The sequence below is a fragment of the Leptomonas pyrrhocoris genome, assembly GCF_001293395.1.
Source record: "Leptomonas pyrrhocoris isolate H10 chromosome Unknown, whole genome shotgun sequence".
Lineage (NCBI taxonomy): Eukaryota > Euglenozoa > Kinetoplastea > Trypanosomatida > Trypanosomatidae > Leptomonas > Leptomonas pyrrhocoris.
Window position 1 is genome coordinate 1,464,018 of NW_015438359.1, and position 23,708 is coordinate 1,487,725.

A 23,708-nucleotide genomic window follows, 5' to 3' on the forward strand; every position below is an offset into this window, starting at 1 on the left:
CTAACATGCCTCGTCATGAAGGTTTTTGTTTTTGCGGTAGGCAAAGCGTGTTTCGTTTCTCTCGTTTCTTCTTTTTTAACGCTAAAGTGAACTTTCCTTTCTCATGTAGAGTTCGGTCACGAACTTTACCGACGCTTTCTGCCACCTCCTTCGTTATTCCGCAGGCTGCGTTATCTCTCTCTTTTATTTCTGATTATTTTCGCATCATTTCTTTTCTTGTTTTCTCGTGTCATTGTGAGTGGTAGTCGGTTTCACGCCGCTCTGATACAGACACATCTGTTATTGTTTCCTCCTCTCTCTCTTTCGTCTACTCCCTTTTCAAGTGAACTTTCCTTCCTCATGTAGAGTTCGGTCACGAACTTTATTATGAGTATATACACATCTCTCTCCGTATCTTTTGTTCTTTCTCGCTTTGTTGTTTCCCCGTTATTTCTTTTCAATGTCTTTCTTTGCTCAGCGCGGAGAGGTGTATACCGGTTTATGGCACTCGTATTCACAATTATACAACTATTTTTTCTCTCTCTCTGTTGCTGTAGTTTTTCTATTCTTCTCCCTCTACTACTTTTTTTCCCCTTTTCGTCCCTTCTCTTCCACCCACGGTTCATCTTTCTCCTTTCTGCACTGAAGTGGACAGAAGAGGGAGGCCTGCGTTTTCTCGATTTCTTTTCGGTATTCGACGATTTCGGGATTGACGACCTTCTATCGTAAAGGGAAGGAAAAGAGAAAGAAAAATACACAAATAACATCAATGAGTTGTAGCGACGAAGCGTCGTTCGTGTACGGTTCCTGCGCAGCATCCGACTAGTAATACGTGTTTTGTCGAAAGGTGATTCGAAGATTTCAGCGGGAAAGGGTTTTTCTTTGTTTCTGCGGGTGTATGCGCGAGAGCAGCTGGCTGGGCTGCGCTGTTGAAGGTCTCGCGCAAAAACCCACTCCCACGCACGTGGACGTACGGGCGCCCCTCCTGTGCCGATTTCGTTGTCGTCTTGGGTTAATCTTGTGCTGTGTTGCCCAATACCTCTCCTTTTCCCATGTTTTTTTGCTGTTCTCGTGCTTTCCTTCGTCTGATGTGTGTTCCAACCGTTTGGGTTGTCATCGCCTTCAATCGTGCGCGCGCTCCAACGCAGCTTTGCTGATAACTGCAGTAGATCGAGTTCCATTCAAGCAATGCAGATCATCTCCTCTCGAAACCATTTCCCCCAAACCAGCTACGAAAGGTAAGTCAACTGACACATACCCACAGCATGTTCCTAAGCCGCCGAGGTCTGTCGAAATTGGTGGGCAGCGCTCCAGCGTCGTTTACCGCTTCTGCGCTGACGAAGACGCTCGTGGCGAACCCGCCGCCGCTGCCGCCGATGAAGGGTGTCGCCTTCGGCACCGTCTTCACTCCGCACATGGTCATCATCGACTACGCGGACGGCAAGTGGGGAGCACCGCAGATTGTGCCGTTTGCGAACTTCTCTCTCCCACCACAGACCTCCTGTTTTCATTATGCAACGGAGTGCTTTGAGGGCATGAAGGCGTACGCGGACATCGCCGACATCGAGAAGGTGGCGAAGGGCGAGAAGCTGACGAAGCAGCACATCCGCCTGTTCCGCCCGGACAAGAACGTGGCACGTCTGCAGGACAGCATGCACACCCTCTGCATGCCGCCGTTCGACGCGACGGAGTTGGTGAAGGTGATTGAGGAGTTTGTGCGGACGGAGCGCGACTACGTGCCGAAGGAGTTCGGCTACTCGCTCTATCTGCGGCCCACAGCCATCGGCACCGCCGAGACGCTTTCTGTCGTACCGTCCAGCTCTGTGCGCCTCTTTGTTATCGCGTCGCCGGTGGGCCCGTACTACCCGCCACCGGAGGGTGAGTCAGGCTCGGCGGCGATTAAACCTGTGAAGCTGCTTGTGGAGGAGAAGCACAAGCGTGCGTGGCCTGGTGGCACGGGCGGCAGCAAACTTGGCGCGAATTACGCGGGCCCCATGCTGGCGCAGGAGGAGGCGCACGAGCGTGGCTACGATCAGGTGCTCTGGCTCGGCGCCAAGGACGAAGTGCAGGAGGTTGGTTCGATGAATTTCTTCACGTTGTGGAAGACGAAGGCCGGCAAGACGGAGCTGATCACGGCCCCGCTCGACGGCACCATCCTCCCTGGCGTGACGCGTGCCTCGATTCTTGAGCTTGCGCGTGGGTGGGGCGAGTTCGAGGTGTCGGAGCGCAGCTACTTCGTGCAGGAGCTCGTGGAGGCGCTGCAGGAGGGTCGCGTGATCGAGTGCTTCGGCTGTGGCACGGCCGCGATCGTTTCCCCTGTGAATCTGCTTGCGTATCGCGGCAAGGAGTACGCCGTGCCGTGCCCGGAGAACAGCATCACTCGCCGCTTCCTGCACGAGATTCTGGACATCCAGTACGGCAAGACACCGAGTCCGTGGTCCGTGGAGGTGATCGCGTGAAAAGGCCATGGAGCTGAGAAACCAACTTTATGATAGCGATTCTAAGCATTCGGGCTAAATCGTAGGACTAATAACTGTATCATAATGATGAGAACTCACTTGATCAGATGGCTTCTGCTTTGTTTGTGGTCTTGGGTGAAGCAACGCACTTCACTTCACGGAAGGACCGCCGTGTGTTTACATATATATATGCATTTGTCTGTTAGTAAGGGCTACTATCCTTGTTCGATCTATTGATGGTATAAAGAAGAAGGGAGAGAAGTAGGAGGGGCGGCCACGCCACGGAGGTCAACATCGAAGCGAACGCAATTGTTTCTCGGCGTGGAGGCCAACTTTTCAGCACAGGAGGGAAAGATTTGAGAAACCGTGAAGGGAAGTGAAAAAAGGAGTACCGACACCAGATTCGTGAGAGACATGACCTATTTGTATATATTGTATGGACGTGTCACAGCGGTATCGGGGCGATGGTGTACGACGGTGAGCAAGTGTGTTTCATCTATCCTTCCCTTTTTGTTTGTTTTCCGGTTGGAAGCGGACGCTTCTCCGTCTTCACCCCCTGCTCGCTCATTTGGTTTTTTACTTTTACGTTTTTTTTTCATTCTCTCTATGCGACGCCTGTATATCTATATATTTACATATCTATGTATCTATATGGTAGCTCTCCAAGCGAATTTAGCGTTTGTTTTTGTTTCCGTTTGTCTATCGACAACATCTTGGATCTCTCCTCTCCTTTTTTCTCCTTTTTTAATTTTCAGCTTTCTTCAGTGTTTTTTTTTTTTTAATCTATCCTTTCTGTTTCGTTTCTTCCGTGGCAAGAGTTCCCCATTCGGTAGGTAGAGAGCGATGTCTCGTTGCATCACAGTCCCTTCAATAAAATGTAGAAAGGAAAAACCCCGAAAAGAAAAGAAAAAAATAATTTTGACTTCATCACAGTCAGATTCTCGGATCGTCGTAAAGCTGTTGTGCAGTGACCTGGACAAGCACTTCCTCCTTTTCGGCCTCGCCGATTTTGTTGTTGGGCTTTACCTCCCTCCCCCCTCCTGATGCCTTCTTAGCACTTTTCTCGTTCGATCAGAGCTTCTTGTTCCTTCTCACAATCATTTCTCTCTTTCTTTCTTTATTCTCTTTTGGCGTCTCTGTATTGAAACGGTATGCTACTACTCCCAACACCGCTCAAAGAAACAAAAACAACTAAATAAATAAATCAAGTCAACGACACCCGCCGTCTTGCGGCCTTTGAAAGTACGTGTGTTGTTCGCACGGTGGTGGTGGCTCCGTTTCTTCCTTCTCCTGGGTGAGACGTTTTTATTTACTTATTTGCGCAGTCGTGCTCTGCGTTTGTTGTTCTCTTGCTGTGGTCAACAATTCTGTTATTTTACCCCCTTTTTCTCATAACACTGCCTCCGCTCTTCCCGTCTTCCGAGACACTTGCGAAGGAAAAGACCGTACTAATTTTAACCCTTACTTACAGACCTTTTGCTTCCGTTTTGCTCCCACTCAATTTGGTGACTCTGGAGCACATCTTTTCTTCTCGTTAGTCACAACGAAGTCACCCAGCGAACGAGCCACAGAAACAGATCACCACGCCTTCCACGCCTTCCCCGTCTTCCGTCCACACATCCACGTTATTCTGTGCGTTTTTTCTCCCCCTCTCCCTTGTGTGATTCATCGGCGCTGATGTCGCCGCCGTCCTCGCCCAACGTGAGCGCCGGCAACGCCCGTGCCGATGCACCGCCGACGAAGCCGCAGCCCAGCGCGCCGGCGCTGCTGACACGACCGCAGAACGACAGGAGTTTCCTCTACAACTTGTTCTTCGGCCCCGGCGGTGGGGCCACCTTTGCGGGCATGTGTGAGATCATCATTTTCCACCCATTCGACACCGTGGCGAAGCGTCTCATGTCGTACCACCACCGCGTTGTGGACCTCACATCGCCTGCCGCTACGTGGCGGAACCTAGATCATGTCGTGTTTGGCAAGCTGAAGGAGCACTACACTGATGCGACGACCGGGGCGGTGCGGCACATCTCCTCAATGGAGCGGCTGAAGCACATGTACCCTGGCAGCTCCTACGCGGTGGCCTACAAGGTGCTGCAGCGTATCATGAAGTTTGCCGGGCAGCCCTACATGCGCGATTACTTACACGTCCATCACAGCAACGTCTTCTTCAAGAAGGACACCCGGACGGGCGAGTACGTGCGCGGGGGTCGCGGTGCGATGACGCTGGAGGCAACCGCCGGCTGCCTCGTCGGCGTGTGCGAGATCGTTCTGCTTCCCTTTGATCGCATGAAGGTGCTGAACCAAACAAACAAGGCCGCCGTTCACAGTCGCAACATGTTCTCGGTGATTCTCACGGAGGGCGTTGGTAAGCTCTACGCCGGGGCACTGACGACGGCGGTGCGCAACGCCACCGGGTCTTTTCTCCTTTTCGGCGGCACAGCGTTTACGAAAGAGTACGTCTTTCAGCTGGAGAACTACCGCGATGCGACCTTTGCGCAGAACATCGCGGCCTCCACTGTCGGCGGCTGCGTCGGCGTTTTCTTCACCTCGCCGATGGATGTCATCAAGACGCGCATTCAGAGTCAGCGGCTGACGGACAAGATGTCGGGGTGGCAGGTATTTGTGTCGACGGTGCGCCGGGAAGGCTTTGCGGCGTTTTACAAGGGTATCACGCCAAAGATGATCACCACCGCACCACGCCTTGTGTTTTCCTACACCATGACGCAGTATTTCACCAAGAAACTGCGCGGCGAGTAAAAAAAAAACAGAAGGGAGAAATAAGGTAAGCTGGGCACATCTTCTTGTTTTTCCCGTTTACGCCTGCGCAAGGAGCGATTCGATGAGTGAATGGCTGAGGTGGGGAGGGCGAACTGTTTCTGTGTTACGTTCCATTTTTTTCCCCCTTTCATCCCTCATATTTTTCTTTCTTACCGCGCCCACCCCGTGTGCCGCACCACCTCCGCTTTGGAGGCCGATGAGGAAAGGAAGTTTGCCACGTTGATTGTCTGTGATGCCGTTCGAAATAGCAGTACAATCAGCTTCCTGCTCATCTCCCACACGTACTCAGCAGTGATTACACGTTTGGCCATATGCTCTCCCTGGCAAGGACGTTGATGCGGATTTGGAATACTGGTCGTCGACTACCCTCCTCTCCTTGGCTCTCTCCCTCTTTTTCTTCAACCCCGAAAGCGTCTACAGTACTTGGTCAACGGAAACAGGCGGAAACAGACCTCGCAGATGATGCCCAGCGTGCCCTCCGACCCAATGTACAGCTGCGTCAGCTCCAGCCCGGCAGAGGACTTGCGCACCACCTGCCGTGTCTGCAACACATCCCCCGCCGGCGTCACAACCTTCAGCGAAATCACGTTCTCCCGCGTCGTGCCGTAGCGCAGCGTCGACATGCCGCTGCCGGACGTCGACACCATTCCACCGACCGACGGGTTGGAGGCGGGATCAGGGCCGAACAGGAAGCCACGCTTCGTACACTCCCTGTTCAGCGCGAGCTTCTTCACACCCGCGCCCACCCACACACACGCGTTCTCCACGTCGAAGTCCATGCGCTTCAGATTCACCGTGTCAATCACGACACCACCAGCGAAGGGGATCGCACCGCCCTCCAGTCCAGTGCGAGCACCGCTGGGCGTCATGGGCACGCGCAAGCTAGCGCAGAGCTTCACTACAGCGGCGGCCTCCTCGATGGTGGAGGGCAGCACCGCAGCCGCAGGTGCCACGGGATCCAGCGGAGACTCATCGATGCCGAAGCGCAGCAGCTTCTTGTGATCGAGAACGAGTTGCTTCTCCGGGTTCTTCAGCACCTTGCGGAGCTCCTCGATGCAGTGGGCGTACTTCTTCTGGCGAGCCTCCAGCGGTTCGATTTGATAGGCTGCAGGTGTCGCCATTGGGTGAGTAGGGAGAGGCGGAAACGGATAAGGGCGGCTTACTGAACAGGCACAAGCACAAAGAGCGCCGAGGAAAATGACTCCGCCGGAAGCTACATTGCCTTCAACTCCACAGGTGACGCCGTGCGTGCGGTGGTGGCGCTGCGCCAGCGTGGCTTTCCGCAGACGCTGCTGCGCTGCGAGATGATGAACGGCAACAACATTGCGTCGACGAACAGCTACTGCAAGATGTCCCTGCCGACGACGGCGACGATTCTACTGGAGTTCACGAGCAACGACTGGTGGCTGCGCGACATAAAGCGGGACTACAGGTTCGTGGAGGCGATCTTCAAGGAGGCCGGGCACCCGACGCAGATGCGCTACCTGCGTCCGGGCAAGGAGATGCAAGACGTGTGGAACGCGCGGCGGTCGTGCTACTTCGCGACGATGTTCAGCCGCGGCAAGACGGAGAAGGTTTTCGGCACGGACATCTGTGTCCCGATTCCACGGCTGACGGAGATCGTCGAGTACACGGAGGAGGAGTTCAGAAAGGCGGGCAAGAAGTGCCTCATCTGCGCGCACATCAGCGACGGCAACTTCCACACGAACATTCCCTTCGCGGATGCGCAGGAGTTGAAGGAGTTGCGTGTGCTGGAGACGAAGATGATCAAGAAGGCAATTGCCCTCGGTGGCACCATTGCGGGTGAGCACGGACTTGGGGTAGGTAAGGTGTGCTATGCGGTGCAGGAGCACGGCCAGGCCCACATCGACGTGCAGGAGGCGATCAAGAAGGCGCTGGACACGGACAACGTGATGAACGCCGGCTGTTTTTACCCCTCCCAGCAGCAGCTGTACCCCACGGCGCACCTGTGAGAGCACTCGATGCGGCCGAGCGAAGAAGAAATGGAAGAGAGATGAAGAGGCACGTAGACAAGGACCAACAGTTTGCTTCTCTCGATTCAAACTATGTTATTATTATTATTTAAAAAGAAAAGATCAACCGTTTTATTTTTTCTTTCTTTCTCACGATGCCGTTGACGTGTTTTTCGATCGCCAGGAACCACCAACAAGACGAGTCAGAGTGGCGCTTCGTGTTGATTCATCACAACGGAATAAAACCTGGTTAAACCACAATTAATGCGAAGTGGTTACGCTGAGGCGGATCGGCACAAGACAAAGTGAAGCGAAAAGGACTGTGTGATGCATATTAAGCTTCTTAATGAATATAGCTTTCTTTTGTCTTTTGATTGTTGTCCTGATAAAGGAAGTGTTGTAACTGTTTGTTTTTGTTTTTACTCGTGGTTTCTTTTTTCCATTCGGTGGACGCTTTTTCCCTCTTTGTAACCTTTGTTTTTTCCTGTCCCGTTACGTGGCTCCGACCACGCGCATCAGCTGCTCTACTCCGTCCTCTACGGAGTGGCTCGCACTCTGGGACTGCTGCGTACCGTGCGCACGCTCTGATCACCGCCGTAAAAGCAAAATGCGAATCTTTTTTATGCTTTTTTTTCGTCTCCTCTATCGCTTACAAAATATGTTAATGGTGTTCTCCACCGTCTTGTTGCACTCGCTCCCTTCCCACGTAAAACGGAAGGGTGTCGTGCGCAGGTTGCGTGTACTGAATCGGACTGTCGTGTGACGCGGAAGACGCGGACGTGATAGTTTTGTTTTTAGGAATACGGCGAGACGCGAGCACTAACTGGTCGGGCAGGCAGATACGTGTATAGTTTCTGCCTATTTGCTCATTTCCCCGATATATATATTTGTGTTGCCAATTGAAGGCGGCATGGTAACGCGGCGACGAACCGCTAAAGTAACCGTTGGTGCGCTGTGCGGCGTAAAGAAGGAACGAAAGAGAAAACGCAGGCGGTGGAATGCTGAGGATGTGAAAGGAAGGGAGGAGGGGCGGCCGTTCCCCCTCTGTGGCCTTCTGGATGTGGCTCGCAAAGCGGGGTCCAATTCGCGCTGCGGCGGAGTGCGGGGATCGACCTGCCCCGAACCGCTCGAAAGGTATGAGATGTTCTTCTGTTGAACCATCACCATCACCACATCAACACATTCTATCTTTGTTACCGCTGGACCCCGTCCTTATTTTTGTTTCACCCCAAATGCAGCCGATTACCCCCTCTCCCCAGAACTCTCCCCAGGACTCAGTCTAAGCTGGTCGCTCATCGAACCGCCGCTACTCGTTATCTCTGTCGCGTCTTCGTGCCCCCTTTTTGACCTCATTTTCGTACTTCACCTCGAAGGTGACGATTTCCGCAAAACTTCAACGTTGACTTCATAAAGCTGATTACTGTGCCGTGTACTTGGTCAACGGAAACAGGCGGAAACAGACCTCGCAGATGATGCCCAGCGTGCCCTCCGACCCAATGTACAGCTGCGTCAGCTCCAGCCCGGCAGAGGACTTGCGCACCACCTGCCGTGTCTGCAACACATCCCCCGCCGGCGTCACAACCTTCAGCGAAATCACGTTCTCCCGCGTCGTGCCGTAGCGCAGCGTCGACATGCCGCTGCCGGACGTCGACACCATTCCACCGACCGACGGGTTGGAGGCGGGATCAGGGCCGAACAGGAAGCCACGCTTCGTACACTCCCTGTTCAGCGCGAGCTTCTTCACACCCGCGCCCACCCACACACACGCGTTCTCCACGTCGAAGTCCATGCGCTTCAGATTCACCGTGTCAATCACGACACCACCAGCGAAGGGGATCGCACCGCCCTCCAGTCCAGTGCGAGCACCGCTGGGCGTCATGGGCACGCGCAAGCTAGCGCAGAGCTTCACTACAGCGGCGGCCTCCTCGATGGTGGAGGGCAGCACCGCAGCCGCAGGTGCCACGGGATCCAGCGGAGACTCATCGATGCCGAAGCGCAGCAGCTTCTTGTGATCGAGAACGAGTTGCTTCTCCGGGTTCTTCAGCACCTTGCGGAGCTCCTCGATGCAGTGGGCGTACTTCTTCTGGCGAGCCTCCAGCGGTTCGATTTGATAGGCTGCAGGTGTCGCCATTGGGTGAGTAGGGAGAGGCGGAAACGGATAAGGGCGGCTTACTGAACAGGCACAAGCACAAAGAGCGCCGAGGAAAATGACGCTGCAGGCGGTTACGCGGGGTTTGAGAAACTGGGTGACGCCGTGCGTGCGGTGGTGGCGCTGCGCCAGCGTGGCTTTCCGCAGACGCTGCTGCGCTGCGAGTTAATGAACAAGGAAATTGTGATTGGCGCAAACAGTTACAATAAGCTCAAGCTGCCGCCCATGACGCTCGTGCTGCTGGAGTTCACGAGCAACGACTGGTGGCTGCGCGACATAAAGCGGGACTACAGGTTCGTGGAGGCGATCTTCAAGGAGGCCGGGCACCCGACGCAAATGCGCTACCTGCGTCCGGGCAAGGAGACGGAGGACGTGTGGACAGCACGCCGGCAGTGCCACTTCTCTGCGATGCACGCGCGCGGTGCGAAAGGGCCGGAGAAGTGCTTCGGCACGGATATCTGTGTGCCGTTGCCGAAGCTGACGGAGATGATCGACTTCACGGAGGAGAAATTTCAGGAGGCAAACAAGGCGTGCTACCTGTGCGCGCACATCAGCGACGGCAACTACCACCTTATCATTCCGTACGCCGACAAAGCGGAATTTGAACTCCTGCAGTCGATTGAGGAGAAGATGATCAAGAAGGCAATTGCCCTCGGTGGCACAATTACGGGTGAACACGGCATTGGTTGTTGCAAGGTGTGTTATGTGGTGCAGGAGCACGGCCAGGCCCACATCGACGTGCAGGAGGCGATCAAGAAGGCGCTGGACACGGACAACGTGATGAACCCCGGCTGTTTTTACCCCTCCCAAGTGGCGCAGTACCATCCATCGCATCTGTAAGCTATATAGAGCGCGCGCGAGGCGTGTTGAAGAGGTGGAGAGGATGACAGAGGCAGCCAAATTTCGTGCTGTTTTCTGTAATGAAAGCAGCTCTTTATCTTTTTTTTCTATGCGGTTTCAAAGGAGAGAACCGCCGCCGGCAGTGGCGCCTCTCAGCGTGTTCCTTCTCTCTCCTTTACCGCCTCCTATTGATTACATGGTAGAGCAAGGTGGGAGGGAGAGACACTCGGTGCGAAGGACAGCGTTTATTATTTTGTACGAGTGACCGACTTCCTCCTCTTTTTATTTTTGGTTTTCTGTTCAAGATCCCCATTCCAAAAGAAGTATTGTGCTCGCTTGCAGTGACGTTATGTCGGAGAGGAACCGCACACACATACACACACACACACTGCGTGCATCGCGTTGGACGACTTGGTGGGATGAAGAGGCGAAAGAACAACCTAATCAAAAAAAAACCCCTAGTGATTCAGTTGCAACCATATCTGCACAACAAACTTCGGTTACCGGAATGGTCTGCGCAACACGGAGTCACGCACAAGCGCACAGGCACCGTATGCAGCGTTCGCCGTTCGCAAAAGAAATAAAGAAATATGTCAATAGTAAGCGCAGGAAATGCGAAAGGGAGACACTTAACATTTCCAAGGAAGAACGACTTTGTTTTGTTTTGCGGAGTATAAAGGTGAACCTGCGGTGCTCTTGTGTCTATGTGTAACGTAAGCTAATGAATTCGCTTTTCTGATTTTTGTTTCTTACATTATTGCTTTTCATATGTTCAGATGAAAAGGGAAAAAGAGTGAGCCACGCACCTCTTTCTGTTGTACAACTCGTAAGTGCGTCGAGGGTAGTAGCGTATGTGTGTGTAGAAACAGCAAACAAACACAAAAAAATCAACAACACCGATCGGCGAACGTGAGAGCTATCTACGAGGACAGACAAAGCGACCTGCCAAGAGGCGTGTTCTTCTTTCCTACCGTTGTTTGTACCCGCTGCCACGTGAGACCGCAGCTACGGCGACGTTAATTCTTGTGTGTGAACGACGACAAAAAAAGAAACGCGACTGCAATACCTTGCAGAAAAATAACATTTCATGCCAAATGTGAGGGCGACACGAAACGTTGGGGATTGGCGCACGTGAGGGGCGTTTCCTATTTACAGGCACACTCTGCAATCAAGGTCGCTTAACTGCTACGTTAATGCCGATTTGCCCAGCGACTCTTTTTCTCTTCCTCTCTTTTTCTCTTTCTACCTCCTTCTTTTTTTTTTCTGTTCTCAGCAGCCCTTTCATCGCTGCTGTGCTGTGCGTTGTCTGTTTCAGCAAACAACAACATCAACGACCCACGGCGAAGAAGCGCGTGTTTCTTTTACCCTTTTCTTTGTAAATATTTCTAGTAGAGCATCATTATCATCATCAAAAAAAAAAGGAGACATAAACGCACACGCCCACACACACTATAATTAACGCTTATGACCCAATCAGCAACGTTACATAGCGCCCCAGACAGCAGCCGCCGTCAACGCCCGCACATGTCACTGCGGGTTCGGCACGTGGCCGAAGGCGTCGTGTACCATCTCACGTTTGAAGGCGACGTCCAGCGACTCTCCGGCGGCCAGCTGCGGCGCCACCTAGCGCAGATCTGTCACATCCCACCCACTGAGCAGCAGCTCTCGGTGCGCGGGGCGGCATTTCCGCCGCAGGCGCTCGGTTCCTCGCTGGGGCTGCGGCAGGAGGACACAGTAGACCTCGTACGGACGAGCCGCCCCAACGGTGGTGACGGTGCTGACCCTTCTCCCCCGCTTTCGAAGCAACGGCGCGGGCAGTCCGCCGCTACCGTCTCCTCGCTGCGGCCTTCCACGAATGCCGGGACGATGTCCCCCGAGGCCCCATACAACGTCTACAACGGCACAGGAGGGACTGCACCGCAGCCACCGCACAAATATTCTTCTTCATTCCCGTCCACTCGACAACCTGATGACATTGCCGATCACGCTACTTCCTCTGTGGGCTCCACGGCGACCTCCAACACCCGCATGGCACCTTCTCCTGAGCGTTTAATCGAGGGTGCAACGCCGCCGCTGTCTCAGCACTACCCACCACAGCCGCAGCCGCAGCAGCAACGGCATCGTCATCGTGACAGCACGCAGGATGACAGCCAATTTCCTCTGTGGACCTCCGCCACCTCCCTCTCCTCACTTCCACCTCGGCGCCGCGATGAGGGAGAAGGTGCGAGCCCGCAACCACACGTGCCCTTGAAAGGAACGACAACACGGTCTTCGCAGCCGCCATACTCTCCTGCGCAGCCAGGCGCAGACCGGTCACACCTCGACACCAGCACCCATCACCGCAGCAGCAGCTACCACAGACCCTCCTACGAAGTCCCCTCTCCGTACGAGCAGCAGCGACGACGGCAACAGCAGCCCCCATCGCAGCAGCTGCAGCATCCGCAGCAGCGGGGAGAAGAGTATTACCCGCAAGCGGAGCAAATGCCGGCGGACTCCTCAGCAAACTACCCCTCTAAACAACCACCGCAGTGCGGTGCGCGAAATGGATTGAACCAATCGAGGATGGACCCTGTGGGTAGTGGCAGCGGAAGTGCCGGCCGACCGCGCCGCTCCTCCCCTCCTTCTTCCCTGCCACCACCACCGCCGTCGTCATTTGAGCGTGATGGCGACGTTACGCAACACCGCAGTGTTGTCCCGGCATCCCCTGCTTCGCCGGCGGCCCGTTGCGTTCCTGTCCGCGCTGACGACCTAGAGACGCTGCTGGATGAGCAGGAGTACATCTGGCAGATGGAGGACTACCGCTTCCGCACGGAGCGGCTGAACCGGCTCACCGCGCTGCAGAACCGTCGCCGCGATCTCACTTTCGAGGCCGCGCGCTGCGATGAGGCCCTTGCGGAGGTGTCCAGCCAACTGCAGCGGGAGCGGCGGAAGCTGACGGAGCTGCAGGACGCGATGTCTCTTCACACCGCGTCGCTGAACCGCTTTGGCACGCGCAACGAAGAGGGCCTCGCGCGCGCGAGTGTGGACGACGTGGAGGACGATAACGCAGCTGAAGTGGTGGAGGTGGACGTTTGAGCCGCCTCTTCCACCTGCAACGCCTGATCGTCTTCTCCTCTCTTCTCTATTTTTTCCCCTTTTCCCTCTCCCTTTTTTGGAGGCAACAACGGAAGCCATTGTACCATTTTCCCATTTTTCCCGTTCTTCTGTTAGCACTATCTTGCTAGATTTCCACCAGCGACTTTATGTGCATTTTTCGCTGTGTGTGCATGTCGCAGTGTGAGCTCCGCGGTGAGGCGCCGCACGGTTTTTGTTTTTGCGTGTTCCAGCGGGCAGCGGCAGTTTCGATGTGTACCTTTTGTGGGACGGCAGGGCGACGCCGCTCCATTTTTACCCCGTCGCCCTTCTCTCTTTTTATTATTATTAGGTTTTCGTGGTGATTACTGGCGTGTGCGTTTCACGTCGCTGTTGGCGAGGCCGTTTTAAATATGTATATACTTTTAGATAGAAAGACGAAGAATGATGAATGAAAAAGAAAAAAAGAAAAAACGAATCGATGACCGATGTGCTGTGTTGATCCTTCCTGTACAGCAACCCAGAGAGGCAAGAGGTGCAGTGTCACCAACTTCATTCGCTGGTGCTTTGCCCTTAGCGAATTCGAGGCGAGAAGGAGAAGGAGAAGAGAGCAGATCAGGGAAAAAAAAACAAAGCAACAGATGTGTGCGTTATGGAAAAGCTAGTTTTGCGATTTCATCAGACGTTAATCGTGGCAACCACAAACATTCACTGGACGTTTCTTTTTGTAAGCTGTGAGAAGTATATATATATATGTTTGTTTTCTTGATCGCTTCTTTCTCTCTTTCTTTCTTTGAGATTCCTCCTGCCTCTTTCACGCTTCTTGCGACATCGACCCTTTTCCCCTCTTCTACAAAGGTCGCCCAGAAGCTGCGGAAGGTTTGTTCTCTTCATTCTTTTCTGCACACACACACACACACAGATCAAACCGCTGCTTAGATTCCCTGCACATAGTTTCCTTTTCCCTTTCTATTTCACACACACACACACGTATATATATATTTATTCTCCCCCTCTCATCTGTCTTCTGTCTTCGTAGCATTGGACAGACCACACATACATCCTGACTCGCTCTCTTCCACACAATCGCACAGAAAGACAATCACACAGGATGTCTTCGTCGTCCATCACCCCCGAGCAGGCCCTTGCCCTCACGGCGCCAACGGAAGACTTCCTCTGCCCTTTGACGGTCAACACCTACGGCATCGAGTTCTACCAATTCACCATCCGTGACATCGAGCAGAATAAGGTGCTTTTCGAGGTTGGTCAGGTGCCGGATGATGCGGGGAGCGAGGACATGCAGGATGCGATGGCGCGTGTGGCGCAGCTCTCTGCCGAGGAGGCGGCCGCAGTGCGGACCATCCGCTACCAATTCGCCCCGTCGTTCCTGCGCAAGCAGGCAGTAGGGGCGAAGCTAGTCTTCGGCATCAACGGCGACCAGCCCGTACCGAAGTTCCGCATGATTGAGCGTCACTACTTCCGTAATGTGCTGATCAAGTCGTTTGATTTTGAGTTCGGCTTCTGCATTCCGCACTCGACAAACACGTGGGAGGCGATTTATGATATGCCGCGGCTGAACCCGGAGTGGGAGGAGGCAATTATCGCGAACCCCTACGAGACTGCCAGCGACAGCTTCTACTTCGTGGGTAACAAGCTCGTCATGCACAACAAGGCTTTTTATGCTTACGATGGTCCTGAGCCGTGATGGGAGGCCCGGAGGCGCGTGTCTCATCGTGTTGTGTACGGTGGGGCGTAACGAGAACAGCGTTGTTGGTGTGGCAAAAAAAAAACAGGGCCCCCCAAAAACAGTAGAGGTTGAAGAAAAAGGACTGCGCGTGAAGGTCAAATACTCGGATGCCGGCTGGTTTGCCTTCTCTTCTGCGCGCGATCACCGTTACTTCATCTTATTCTTTTTCTTTTTTCCCTTTTGACGTGTATGTGTGTGCGTGTGTGCTTGTTTTGGAATGTGTGGTGATAATGCGTGTATGTGGTACGCGCCTGCGCGCCGTTCACTGCTTACGGAGATGTGTGTGTATCGATGTACGCATGCATGCAACACTGTTCTTGCCTGTCTCTCCCTCTTCTTCGTATTAGTCAATTCTTTCCAAAAGGAAAAATGGGAAGAGAGAAAAGCTGCACTTTACTTCCTTCCATTCTTCAGCTCTCTCTCTTCTTCTACAAAAGAAATATGCACACCGCTTAAACTGGATATCGTAGAAGCCGAAGCAACAGCAATAACAACTACAAAAGAGCAGAAAGAAGCGGAGGGAAAGATGGTGGACAAGGCAAAGGAGGGCACCGTTGCGCGGATTCTCCTTATCGAGTTTGAGGTCTTCTTCGAGTGCGCTCTCTTCTTTCTATATATATGTTTTTTCTGTTCCCCCATTTTTTGTTTTTAAACAAATGTTATTAAGGCGCGCTTTCGGTGATATTCATGTTTCTTCATGTTATTTTGTTGTACTCTCGCTGCCTGTCGTGACGAATGCGGATATGTTCCCCAATGTGTTATGTCTTCTGTTATTATTACGTATCTCCCTTCTACCGTAAAGTGGAGCGTTGCGCGTGTGAGTCGTGTGGGCTGCAGGTGAGTTGTGAAGGAGGGAGAAAAGGTGCTACTTGTCTAAAAAACAAAAGAAGAGAAAGACTGTTTATGCTACACTTGCGTCGAGCTTTGAGTGTCTTTTTTAAAGAGTATAGTGGGAAAAGAAACTGGAAATTAAAATAGGTGTAAAAGAAATGAGCTGATGTTTTCTCTTCTCCTGATTGTTTTCTGGTGGCATTAGTTGACAGGAGCTACGCGGAGGCGAGACGGTGGCTCTTTCGCCGCCGATCATGTGTCTCTTTGATGTTTCCTTTTCGACGTTGTAGCTTTCATAAGACAATATTTAAAAACAAAAATGAACGAGACGTGCAAGGAAAAAGAAAAAGTACTGAAGCTAAGCGAGTGCGTTGATGCGTTCACTCGCCCCTCGACGACCACCGGCGCAGGCCGTTTTCCTCAACGCCACTTCTCTCCATTCTTTTCAATCTTTCTGTTCGATTCACTCCCTCCTCTTCGTTCTGATACACATTCTAGTATCGTTCTTGTTCCGTGCATCTTCGACTCTCCTTTTATAGCCTTTCCTTTAGTTCTTGTGGGGCGGGTCGGCACAGTGCATGCGGCAACGGCGCACCCAAACGGCTTTCATTCCACATCGTGTCGTAGTTGTTGTTTCTATTTCCAGCTGCAACGAATACTCCACAATACGCTTCTCCCTCTCTCTCTTCTGCCGTCTCTTCGTTGCTGCGCGAACTCAAAAGGGTTGCTGCCCTTCTTTTCCGTCTTGCATTTTGATCAAGTAAAGAAATCCACAAGTCGCAAATGAACCGACTTAGTCGCTTCGTGGCCGAGGAGGACGGGGTGGTCGCCCTCCCACTGTGCGTGTGGCGACTGCGCGGTCCGGGGCGGGCACGGCGTCTGCCACCCGGGTCGACCTACCGCTCCGCCGGGGCCGTGCTGCGCCGGGTGCTGCTGTACAACGAACACGGGCAGGCGCGCGTGCAGGTCGTCCGCAGCGACGGTCTCGACACCCCTAGAGAAGGCTCATTTGGTCGTCTCTCGTCTACCAAGACCACATCCACCACAGCAGCGGTTGCGGAGACGTGGACGACAGCCACCGGCGCACCCACAGCGGCCTTGGCAAGCAGAGGGATGAGCACGCCGGCGGGTGGCCACGACGCGGGTCCGGTGGCGGAGGGGAGGGACGAAGGTGGCGATGCCGGTCGATCGGCGCCCATGGCCAGCTCGAATGCAAAAGAGGCGCTCACGAAGAGCCAGCTACGGCGCGAGCGAGCCTCGACGTTGGTGGCCGAGACGGAGCGACGCTACGAGGAGGCACAGGAGTCGTCTCTGGCGAGTCTCCTGCAGACCCTGCCGCTGCTGCGCGTGGTGCCACCACTGAGTCTGCAGCAGCAGGCCTACACACGCGAGACCCTACCGTCGACGACAGCAGGACCCACCCACACCGCTGTCGCCTCTCACAACACGACGGGTAATACAATCAACGCGGCAGACGCCGGCTTCCCGGCATCATCCCGCTCAGCCATGAATTGCAATACGACTGGCAGCACGAACATCCTCACCAGCAATGTCCTGCAGGGCCACGCCTCGCCCACGGCGCTCCGCGCAGCGCAGGCGCGGTACGGCGGTGGTGGCGGCAGCGGGGCGCAACAGAGCGCTGCTATGCGCGATGGGCGAAGGCTTCGTTTGAGCTCCGCTATTGTGCTCAGCCAGGAAGAAACGGCGTTGATGGCCGTGAACGACGCACCACGCGGGCAAGCGGGCGCCACGACTACGACCGCCGACCCGCTGCCTTTAGCAGCTGCATCCGCAGGCCAGCGGTGTACGTCTCCTCCACCACCCTCTTCGCTTCCTTCACCATCGCCATCACTCAAAGACGCTGTTCTTCTTCCACTGGCGACTGACACCACTGCTGCCGCTGCTGCTGCCCCAGACACACAGGCATCCCCACTCCGCGACATCTTCATCGACGGTGGTCTCGGCGTGACAATCAAGCTGGGGTCGTCGTGCGACGAGCCGAACTCGTTGCGCTGTGTTGCCTGGGGCGGGTGTCGACCGGCGATGCTCCGCGCTGTTATCTGGCGTCTACTCAGCGATTACGCCCCTGCGCAGGTGGCTCGGCAGCACACGGAGCTGCAGCGCAAGCGCCGACAGTATGAAGGCTACACCCGTCAGTACTGCAGTGCGCTGACGATGCTGGCCGTCAGTGAGGCTTCTGCGGCGTCGTCGCCGTCGGCCGCATCGACGCCGCAGCTCTCTGCCCCACCCCTTTCGTCCGGGTTCGGCGGCGCCGTCCACCTCGGCTCCGTCTCGCTCTCTCGCCTGCCTGTCCCGTCGAACCCGCACAACTTCTCGCGGAAGAGCCCTGACATCTACAACCCATCTGGACGTGGCGGCACGAGCAGCAACGTCAACGTCGCAGCTGCCGCGTCGCTCGCACCGCATGAGCGGGCGATCCTGCACCAAATGCTGCTGGACCTGCCACGGCACCAGTCGCCAGTCTTCCACGCTCGCCGCGCCGTAGCGGGCATGGCGCGGTGCCTCTTCCTCTGGTCCCAGCGGCATCCTGCGGTGGGGTATGTGCAAGGCATGGACGACGTGGTGGCCGTTTTTTACCAGGTGTTTTTGACGGACGCACTGCGGCAGCACGCGCGAGAGCAGCTGGCTCGATGGCAGCGGCAACGTCGTTGTTCATCGACCTCCTTACCTCAATCCACCATGCTGCCACCGCCCGCGCTAGCGTTCACCGAGGCGGCGGACGTGGAAAACAGCGGGGACGATAACGTAACTGCGGCGGGAGCGGAGGAGGCGCAGGGCGGCAGCGACCGCAGCACGCGTGACATTATGCACTTTCTACTCGCTTCGGTACATCCGCACCGGCCGCCCACATCGGCATCGGTGCCGTCGACGCCGAACTCTGTCACGGCTGCTGCCACCGCTGAGTCCGCTGCGGCGCTTTCGTCAAGTGTGTTCAGCAGTGCATCCGCCTCTCTCTCTCCCTTTCTGACGGAGGCAGACGTTGATGTGCGCTTCCGCACTTCTGCTGCCCTGGACGCCGCACTCGCCGATCTCCCGGAGAGCTACCTCACCCAAGTAGAGGCGGACACCTACTTCTGCGCGGGGCGCATGCTGTCCTTCTTGCAGGACAACTTCATGACGGGTCAGCCCGGGATCCTACGCGGTGTGCGACGGCTCGAGTCCCTCGTGCGTGTCGTTGACCCGGCGGTGGTGACCTTCCTCGGCGCGTACGGCCTTACGGTGATGGATGGGTGCTTTCAGTGGCTGCACTGCTTGCTGGCGCGGGAGTTGCCGTTATCCTTGCTGCTGCGCTTATGGGACTGCTACTTGGCGATTGGTGTGGGGGGCGACCAGCCGATGGGTCTCAGCGCATCTCCCGGTATGTCGACCTCTGCGGTGCACGCGAGTACTAGCACTAGTGGTAGTGGTGGCGGGGGCGCTGCCTCTTCCAGTGATGAGGCAGTTATGTACTTCCACGTGTGTGTCTGTTGCGCGTTACTGCGAGCCTTGTGCACGAATCTGATGGGCGGGGCAGCTGCTGCTCCTTCCACCGCCGCCCCCACTACAACTCCAGCGTCGCCCGGCACGATGGTGGGCGGGTGGGCAGCGGCGTTGGTCACCGCCTTGCCGAGTTTCCGCACGCGGGCGCCGCAGAACAGCGGAGAAGGTGGCGGAGACGCCGCCGCTGCTGCCGCTTTGCGTGCAAAGCCGTCCATTGACGTCGTGATGACGACCATGAAGCGTCCATTTGAGGCTCTCTTCCCAAAATACCCCTCCACCGCTGTGCGGCAGCAACGACTGGATGCGGAGCTGCAGGGCGGCGTCGCTTCTCGTGGGACCCTGACACGACAAACATCGCCGTCGGAGGAGTCGAGTGAGGCGGCAGCGGCGGAGCGCTGGCTTGACCTGCTTATTGCGGACGCCTACTGCATCTGGCGCCTACACCCCTTGAGCTCTTAAAGGAGCGTCTTCTTTAGAAACCGCTTTCTCTCTCTTGCTCATTTTTTTTTCTTGCTGAGCGCAGCGACACGCGGCGGAGGTGCGGAGATGCACTGGTCCTTCACCGTATCGTTATCTTCTCCCCACTTGCAACAACGGACGTGACCCAACGGATGAAGCGGAAGTACCAGAAAGGAAATAAAAATACAGGTCATCGTAAAACGATTGATTGGGACATAATGCCTCTTCTTGAAAATGCCGCGCGACATGAAAGAGTATAAAGCAGAAAGAAGGACCGAACGCGGACACAGCAGCGAGACAACGAAAACGATGAGGGAGCTTCGCCTTTAGCTGATTGAGAAAGCGTTGGCAAAACATTCATTCATTCACGCACACACAGTGATGATAGTGGTAACAACGTGGCTCTCTTTTGCGCTCTCAGCTTACTCAACTTCTTCTCTTCCTTTTCTTCATCTGCCCTCTTAATTTCTCCCGATGACTTTCACTGCTGCTTCCAAACACGACCTTCGCGGAATCGCTTAACGTCACGCCCATCAAAAAACTCTCTTACCCCGCCTTCAACAACATCAACACTCTTTAAAAGAGAAAAAAAGGAAGAGTGCATTAAGCTGCAGCGGTGTTTGACGCTCCGTGAGAGAGACAGTTTTACCCTTTGTCCTTTTCTCCATCTTATTCTTCTTTCTCGTCTCCTAAGTACTTAAACAACACAGGAAAATACATTTAAGCAGCAATGGGTGTCAAGTCCAAGAAGAAGGCCAAGACACGCTTGGACGCGTACTACCGCCTGGCCAAGGACCAAGGCTACCGCGCGCGTTCCGCGTACAAGCTGATCCAGCTGAACCGCAAGTACGACTTCCTCGCCAAGTCACGCGTGTTGGTGGATTTGTGCGCGGCGCCGGGTGGTTGGTGTCAGGTGGCGGCGCAGCACATGGCGATCGGCTCGAAAATTGTCGGCGTGGATCTCGTCCCTATTGCCCCGATTCGCGGCGTTAAAACCTTCGTCGGTGACATCACGGATGACAAGACTCGCAAGATCATCGTGACTTACCTGAAGAAGGAGCCGGTCGACTGCGTGATTCACGATGGTGCGCCGAACGTCGGTGGCGTCTGGTCACGTGACATGTACGATCAGAACGCCCTCGTGCTTGCCTCGGCGAGGATGGCGTGCTCGATGCTGAAGCTCGGCGGCTGGTTCGTCACGAAGGTGTTCCGTTCTCCTGACTTCCACAACCTGCTGTGGGTGCTGAAGCAGCTCTTCGACAAGGTGGAGGCCACGAAGCCGCAGGCCTCGCGTATGGAGTCCGCCGAAATCTTTGTCGTGTGCGCCGGCTACAAGGCGCCGAAGAGCGTCGATCCTGCCTTCTTCAGCCCACAGAAGGTCTTCGCGGAGGTGGGGGCGGAGAAGGTGATGACCCCGTCCGGCATGCTCGTCACACCCAAGAACAACGTCCCGGCGGGCTACGACGAGTTCGCCACCGTCTCGCACCGCGTCGCGTCCTTTTCCGATTTCCTGCGCGCCGACGACCCCAAAGGCTTCTTGAAGACCCACCACGAACTCCGCTTCAGCGACGACGCGGATAAGGAGTTCCTGAAGTCGAAGAGCTCCAAGAAGGAGTTGGTGTACCTCTGCGGCGACCTCCAGCAAGTGGGCGAGGCGGACCTCCGCCGCATGCTGCGCTGGCGGGAGCAGCTGCTGAAGGAGAATGCGCGACAGCTGCAGATGGATGCTGACGGGGAGGAGGCGGAGGCTGAAGAAGGCAGCGATGTGGACAGCATGGATGGTGACGCCGGTGGCGACCGTAGCAGCCGCAGCGAGGGCGATGACGACGACGCAGATCAGGACCGCAATCGTGACTACCACTTCGACTTCGACAGCCCAGAGGGCGTCACGCAGATCGCGCGCGAGCTGCTCGAGGTCCGCAAGAAGAAAGCAAAGGAACTCAAGAAGAAGCAGAAAAGAGTCGTGGATCGAAAGCTGAAGCAGATCAAGGGGCTGATCAACTACGATCCGAACATGAGCGCCGAGCACATGACGGAGACAGACGGGTTCGATTACAAGGGCACCAGCACCGACGCCTTCGACAGGCTGGACAGGTCGGGCCGGCACCACCGCAGCGGCACCGCCGGTAGAGGGGAGGAAGACGACGACGACGACGTGGCGGCAGGCGGGGAGCCGGACGAGCTGGACAACTTCACCGTGGAGCAGCTAAGCCGCATCCCCGAGGACGAGCTGGCGCGGATTATGGACACCACCCTCACAGAGCAGGCCGATCACGGCAACGATCCGTTGAACCCGGTCGTCTCCGTGAACCTGGCAGCGCAGGATGATTGGGACCTCGGCGACGGCGAGGAAGGCACCGCCGCCACTGCGGAGGAGGCGGAGCCGCACTCGAAGCAGCTCGTGGAGGGGCAGGAGTACTTCATCGATGTCGACAACTACGGCAACTACGTGCCGGCGGAGCGCTCCACTCGCGTCACGCTGTACGAAGCCGGTCTGGAGGGGGAGGACGAGAGGGAGGATGGAGAAGCGGAGGACGAGGAATCCCCTGTTGCAAAGAAGAAGCGCGCCAAGGCGGAAAAGGACGCGGCGCAGCTGGAGGAGGCCGGCAAGAGCAGCAAATGGCAGCGTCATCAGCTCAACGTTGAGAAGATCCTCAACGACACCTTCCCCACACCGAAGAACCACGACCGCGTCAAGAACAAGAAGCGCCAGCGGGCGTTGGAGGAGGAGATGATTACGATGAGCGCATCAACGGAGCTGGCTGACTTTGACAAGAAGAAGCACACCCGCACTCGTTTTGAAGACCACAGCGACGATGACGATGACGATGACGATGACGATGATGGTGATAGCAACGCGTCGGTGAGTGACTTGTCCGACGAGCTCAGCGACGGCGACCTCGACGGGTACGAAATCAATCGCGGCCGCGAAGACAGTCGCCGAAAGCGCAAGATCGTCCCCGACGTGGGCAAGCTCACGACACAGGAGCTCGTCCGCCAGCAGCGCAAGCAGACGCTGCGGGACAACAAGGAGGTGCGCACGCAGAACAAACGCAACAAGAACAACATGAATGGTGCCAAGAAAAAGGGCGCGAAAGGGAAAGAGAATACCGAGTTCGAGGAGATCCCGATCGCCATGACGGACCCGGACATCCGCGCCCGCACACTTGCGATCGCGCAGAAGATGTTAGACCCCCAGGCACGTCGCGCAATTCTCGACGCCTCGGTTAACCGCTACGTCTTCAACGACGACGACGACCTGCCGGACTGGTTCGTGAAGGATGAGCAGCGTAACTGCCGTGTGGTGCTGCCCGTGACGGCCGAGGACATCGAGGAGCAGCGCCGCCGCTTCCAGGAGCTCAACGCACGTCCGAGCCGCAAGGTTATGGAGGCGATGGGCCGCAAGCGCAGAAAGGCGGAGCGCATGTTGCGTGGCCTGATCGAAAAGGGTAAGGCGGACCCCCGCGCACGTGAGAAGTCGGGCAACCTTAGTGTGCGCAAGCTCATGCGTGCGCAGGTGATCAAGGGACAAGCCAAGAAGAAGCACAAGTACCTGGATCGCCAGCAGATGGGCCGCATGCGTCGCGATCGTGAGAAGGCGAAGCGCGACAGGAAGAAGAAGTGAGAAGACATAAGTACATGCATATCAACACGCTCGTCGTCACGCTAAACACTGGAGAGACAGGGGCGTAGTAGCAGCACTGACGGGTGACAGTCGCGATCGCACCTGCGTTTATCCTCTCTTTTTCTTTTGTTTCTGCTGTGTGTTGTCGTGGGGGCGTGCGTTGCAGCTGTGGTGGGAGCTCTCCTCTTGTCTGGTAGCGGCTGGAGGGCTCAACGGGTGGAACTTCAGCGCCTTCTCTGTGTTGAAAAGAGAAGAAAAACTAACAAAAGGAAGGAAAAGAAGAGGAGGAGATGAGGTT

The 23,708-nt window shown here is 55.5% G+C and overlaps 10 protein-coding genes across 14 annotated transcripts; 8 read left to right on the plus strand and 2 right to left on the minus strand.

The window, feature by feature from the left end:
• Positions 1-1,125: 1,125 nt before the first annotated feature.
• Positions 1,126-2,438, plus strand: ABB37_02297 (putative mitochondrial branched-chain amino acid aminotransferase; the record flags this gene model as incomplete). Its single annotated transcript, XM_015799221.1, has 1 exon — positions 1,126-2,438. The coding sequence occupies exon 1, from the start codon at positions 1,245-1,247 to the stop codon at positions 2,436-2,438; it is 1,194 nt and encodes a 397-aa protein (XP_015662699.1). The 5' UTR covers positions 1,126-1,244.
• A 1,177-nt stretch (positions 2,439-3,615) lies between these two features.
• ABB37_02298 (putative mitochondrial mitochondrial carrier protein (MCP13)) lies at positions 3,616-5,192 on the plus strand (the record flags this gene model as incomplete). Of its 3 annotated transcripts, none has more annotated exons than XM_015799222.1 (1): positions 3,616-5,192. In XM_015799222.1, exon 1 carries the CDS (start codon positions 4,116-4,118, stop codon positions 5,190-5,192), a length of 1,077 nt encoding a protein of 358 aa, XP_015662700.1. In that variant the 5' UTR covers positions 3,616-4,115. The 3 variants fall into 3 exon arrangements, with proteins under 3 accessions (XP_015662700.1, XP_015662701.1, XP_015662702.1); XM_015799223.1 differs by having other exon boundaries at positions 3,861-5,192; XM_015799224.1 differs by having other exon boundaries at positions 3,873-5,192.
• Positions 5,193-5,611: 419 nt separating this feature from the next.
• On the minus strand, positions 5,612-6,334 carry ABB37_02299 (D-lactate dehydrogenase-like protein; the record flags this gene model as incomplete). Its single annotated transcript, XM_015799225.1, has 1 exon — positions 5,612-6,334. One exon carries the CDS (start codon positions 6,332-6,334, stop codon positions 5,612-5,614), a length of 723 nt encoding a protein of 240 aa, XP_015662703.1.
• Positions 6,335-6,517: 183 nt separating this feature from the next.
• On the plus strand, positions 6,518-7,186 carry ABB37_02300 (D-lactate dehydrogenase-like protein; the record flags this gene model as incomplete). Its single annotated transcript, XM_015799226.1, has 1 exon — positions 6,518-7,186. The coding sequence occupies one exon, from the start codon at positions 6,518-6,520 to the stop codon at positions 7,184-7,186; it is 669 nt and encodes a 222-aa protein (XP_015662704.1).
• A 1,417-nt stretch (positions 7,187-8,603) lies between these two features.
• Positions 8,604-9,317, minus strand: ABB37_02301 (D-lactate dehydrogenase-like protein; the record flags this gene model as incomplete). Its single annotated transcript, XM_015799227.1, has 1 exon — positions 8,604-9,317. One exon carries the CDS (start codon positions 9,315-9,317, stop codon positions 8,604-8,606), a length of 714 nt encoding a protein of 237 aa, XP_015662705.1.
• Positions 9,318-9,503: 186 nt separating this feature from the next.
• ABB37_02302 (d-lactate dehydrogenase-like protein) lies at positions 9,504-10,175 on the plus strand (the record flags this gene model as incomplete). The annotated part of the gene is made up of 1 exon (XM_015799228.1): positions 9,504-10,175. One exon carries the CDS (start codon positions 9,504-9,506, stop codon positions 10,173-10,175), a length of 672 nt encoding a protein of 223 aa, XP_015662706.1.
• A 1,271-nt stretch (positions 10,176-11,446) lies between these two features.
• On the plus strand, positions 11,447-13,250 carry ABB37_02303 (hypothetical protein; the record flags this gene model as incomplete). The annotated part of the gene is made up of 1 exon (XM_015799229.1): positions 11,447-13,250. The coding sequence occupies exon 1, from the start codon at positions 11,640-11,642 to the stop codon at positions 13,248-13,250; it is 1,611 nt and encodes a 536-aa protein (XP_015662707.1). The 5' UTR covers positions 11,447-11,639.
• A 793-nt stretch (positions 13,251-14,043) lies between these two features.
• Positions 14,044-14,952, plus strand: ABB37_02304 (hypothetical protein; the record flags this gene model as incomplete). Of its 3 annotated transcripts, none has more annotated exons than XM_015799230.1 (1): positions 14,044-14,952. In XM_015799230.1, exon 1 carries the CDS (start codon positions 14,359-14,361, stop codon positions 14,950-14,952), a length of 594 nt encoding a protein of 197 aa, XP_015662708.1. In that variant the 5' UTR covers positions 14,044-14,358. The 3 variants fall into 3 exon arrangements, with proteins under 3 accessions (XP_015662708.1, XP_015662709.1, XP_015662710.1); XM_015799231.1 differs by having other exon boundaries at positions 14,104-14,952; XM_015799232.1 differs by having other exon boundaries at positions 14,113-14,952.
• A 1,369-nt stretch (positions 14,953-16,321) lies between these two features.
• Positions 16,322-19,785, plus strand: ABB37_02305 (hypothetical protein; the record flags this gene model as incomplete). The annotated part of the gene is made up of 1 exon (XM_015799233.1): positions 16,322-19,785. Exon 1 carries the CDS (start codon positions 16,609-16,611, stop codon positions 19,783-19,785), a length of 3,177 nt encoding a protein of 1,058 aa, XP_015662711.1. The 5' UTR covers positions 16,322-16,608.
• Positions 19,786-20,366: 581 nt separating this feature from the next.
• Positions 20,367-23,410, plus strand: ABB37_02306 (putative FtsJ cell division protein; the record flags this gene model as incomplete). The annotated part of the gene is made up of 1 exon (XM_015799234.1): positions 20,367-23,410. Exon 1 carries the CDS (start codon positions 20,516-20,518, stop codon positions 23,408-23,410), a length of 2,895 nt encoding a protein of 964 aa, XP_015662712.1. The 5' UTR covers positions 20,367-20,515.
• Between the last annotated feature and the right edge of the window lie 298 nt (positions 23,411-23,708).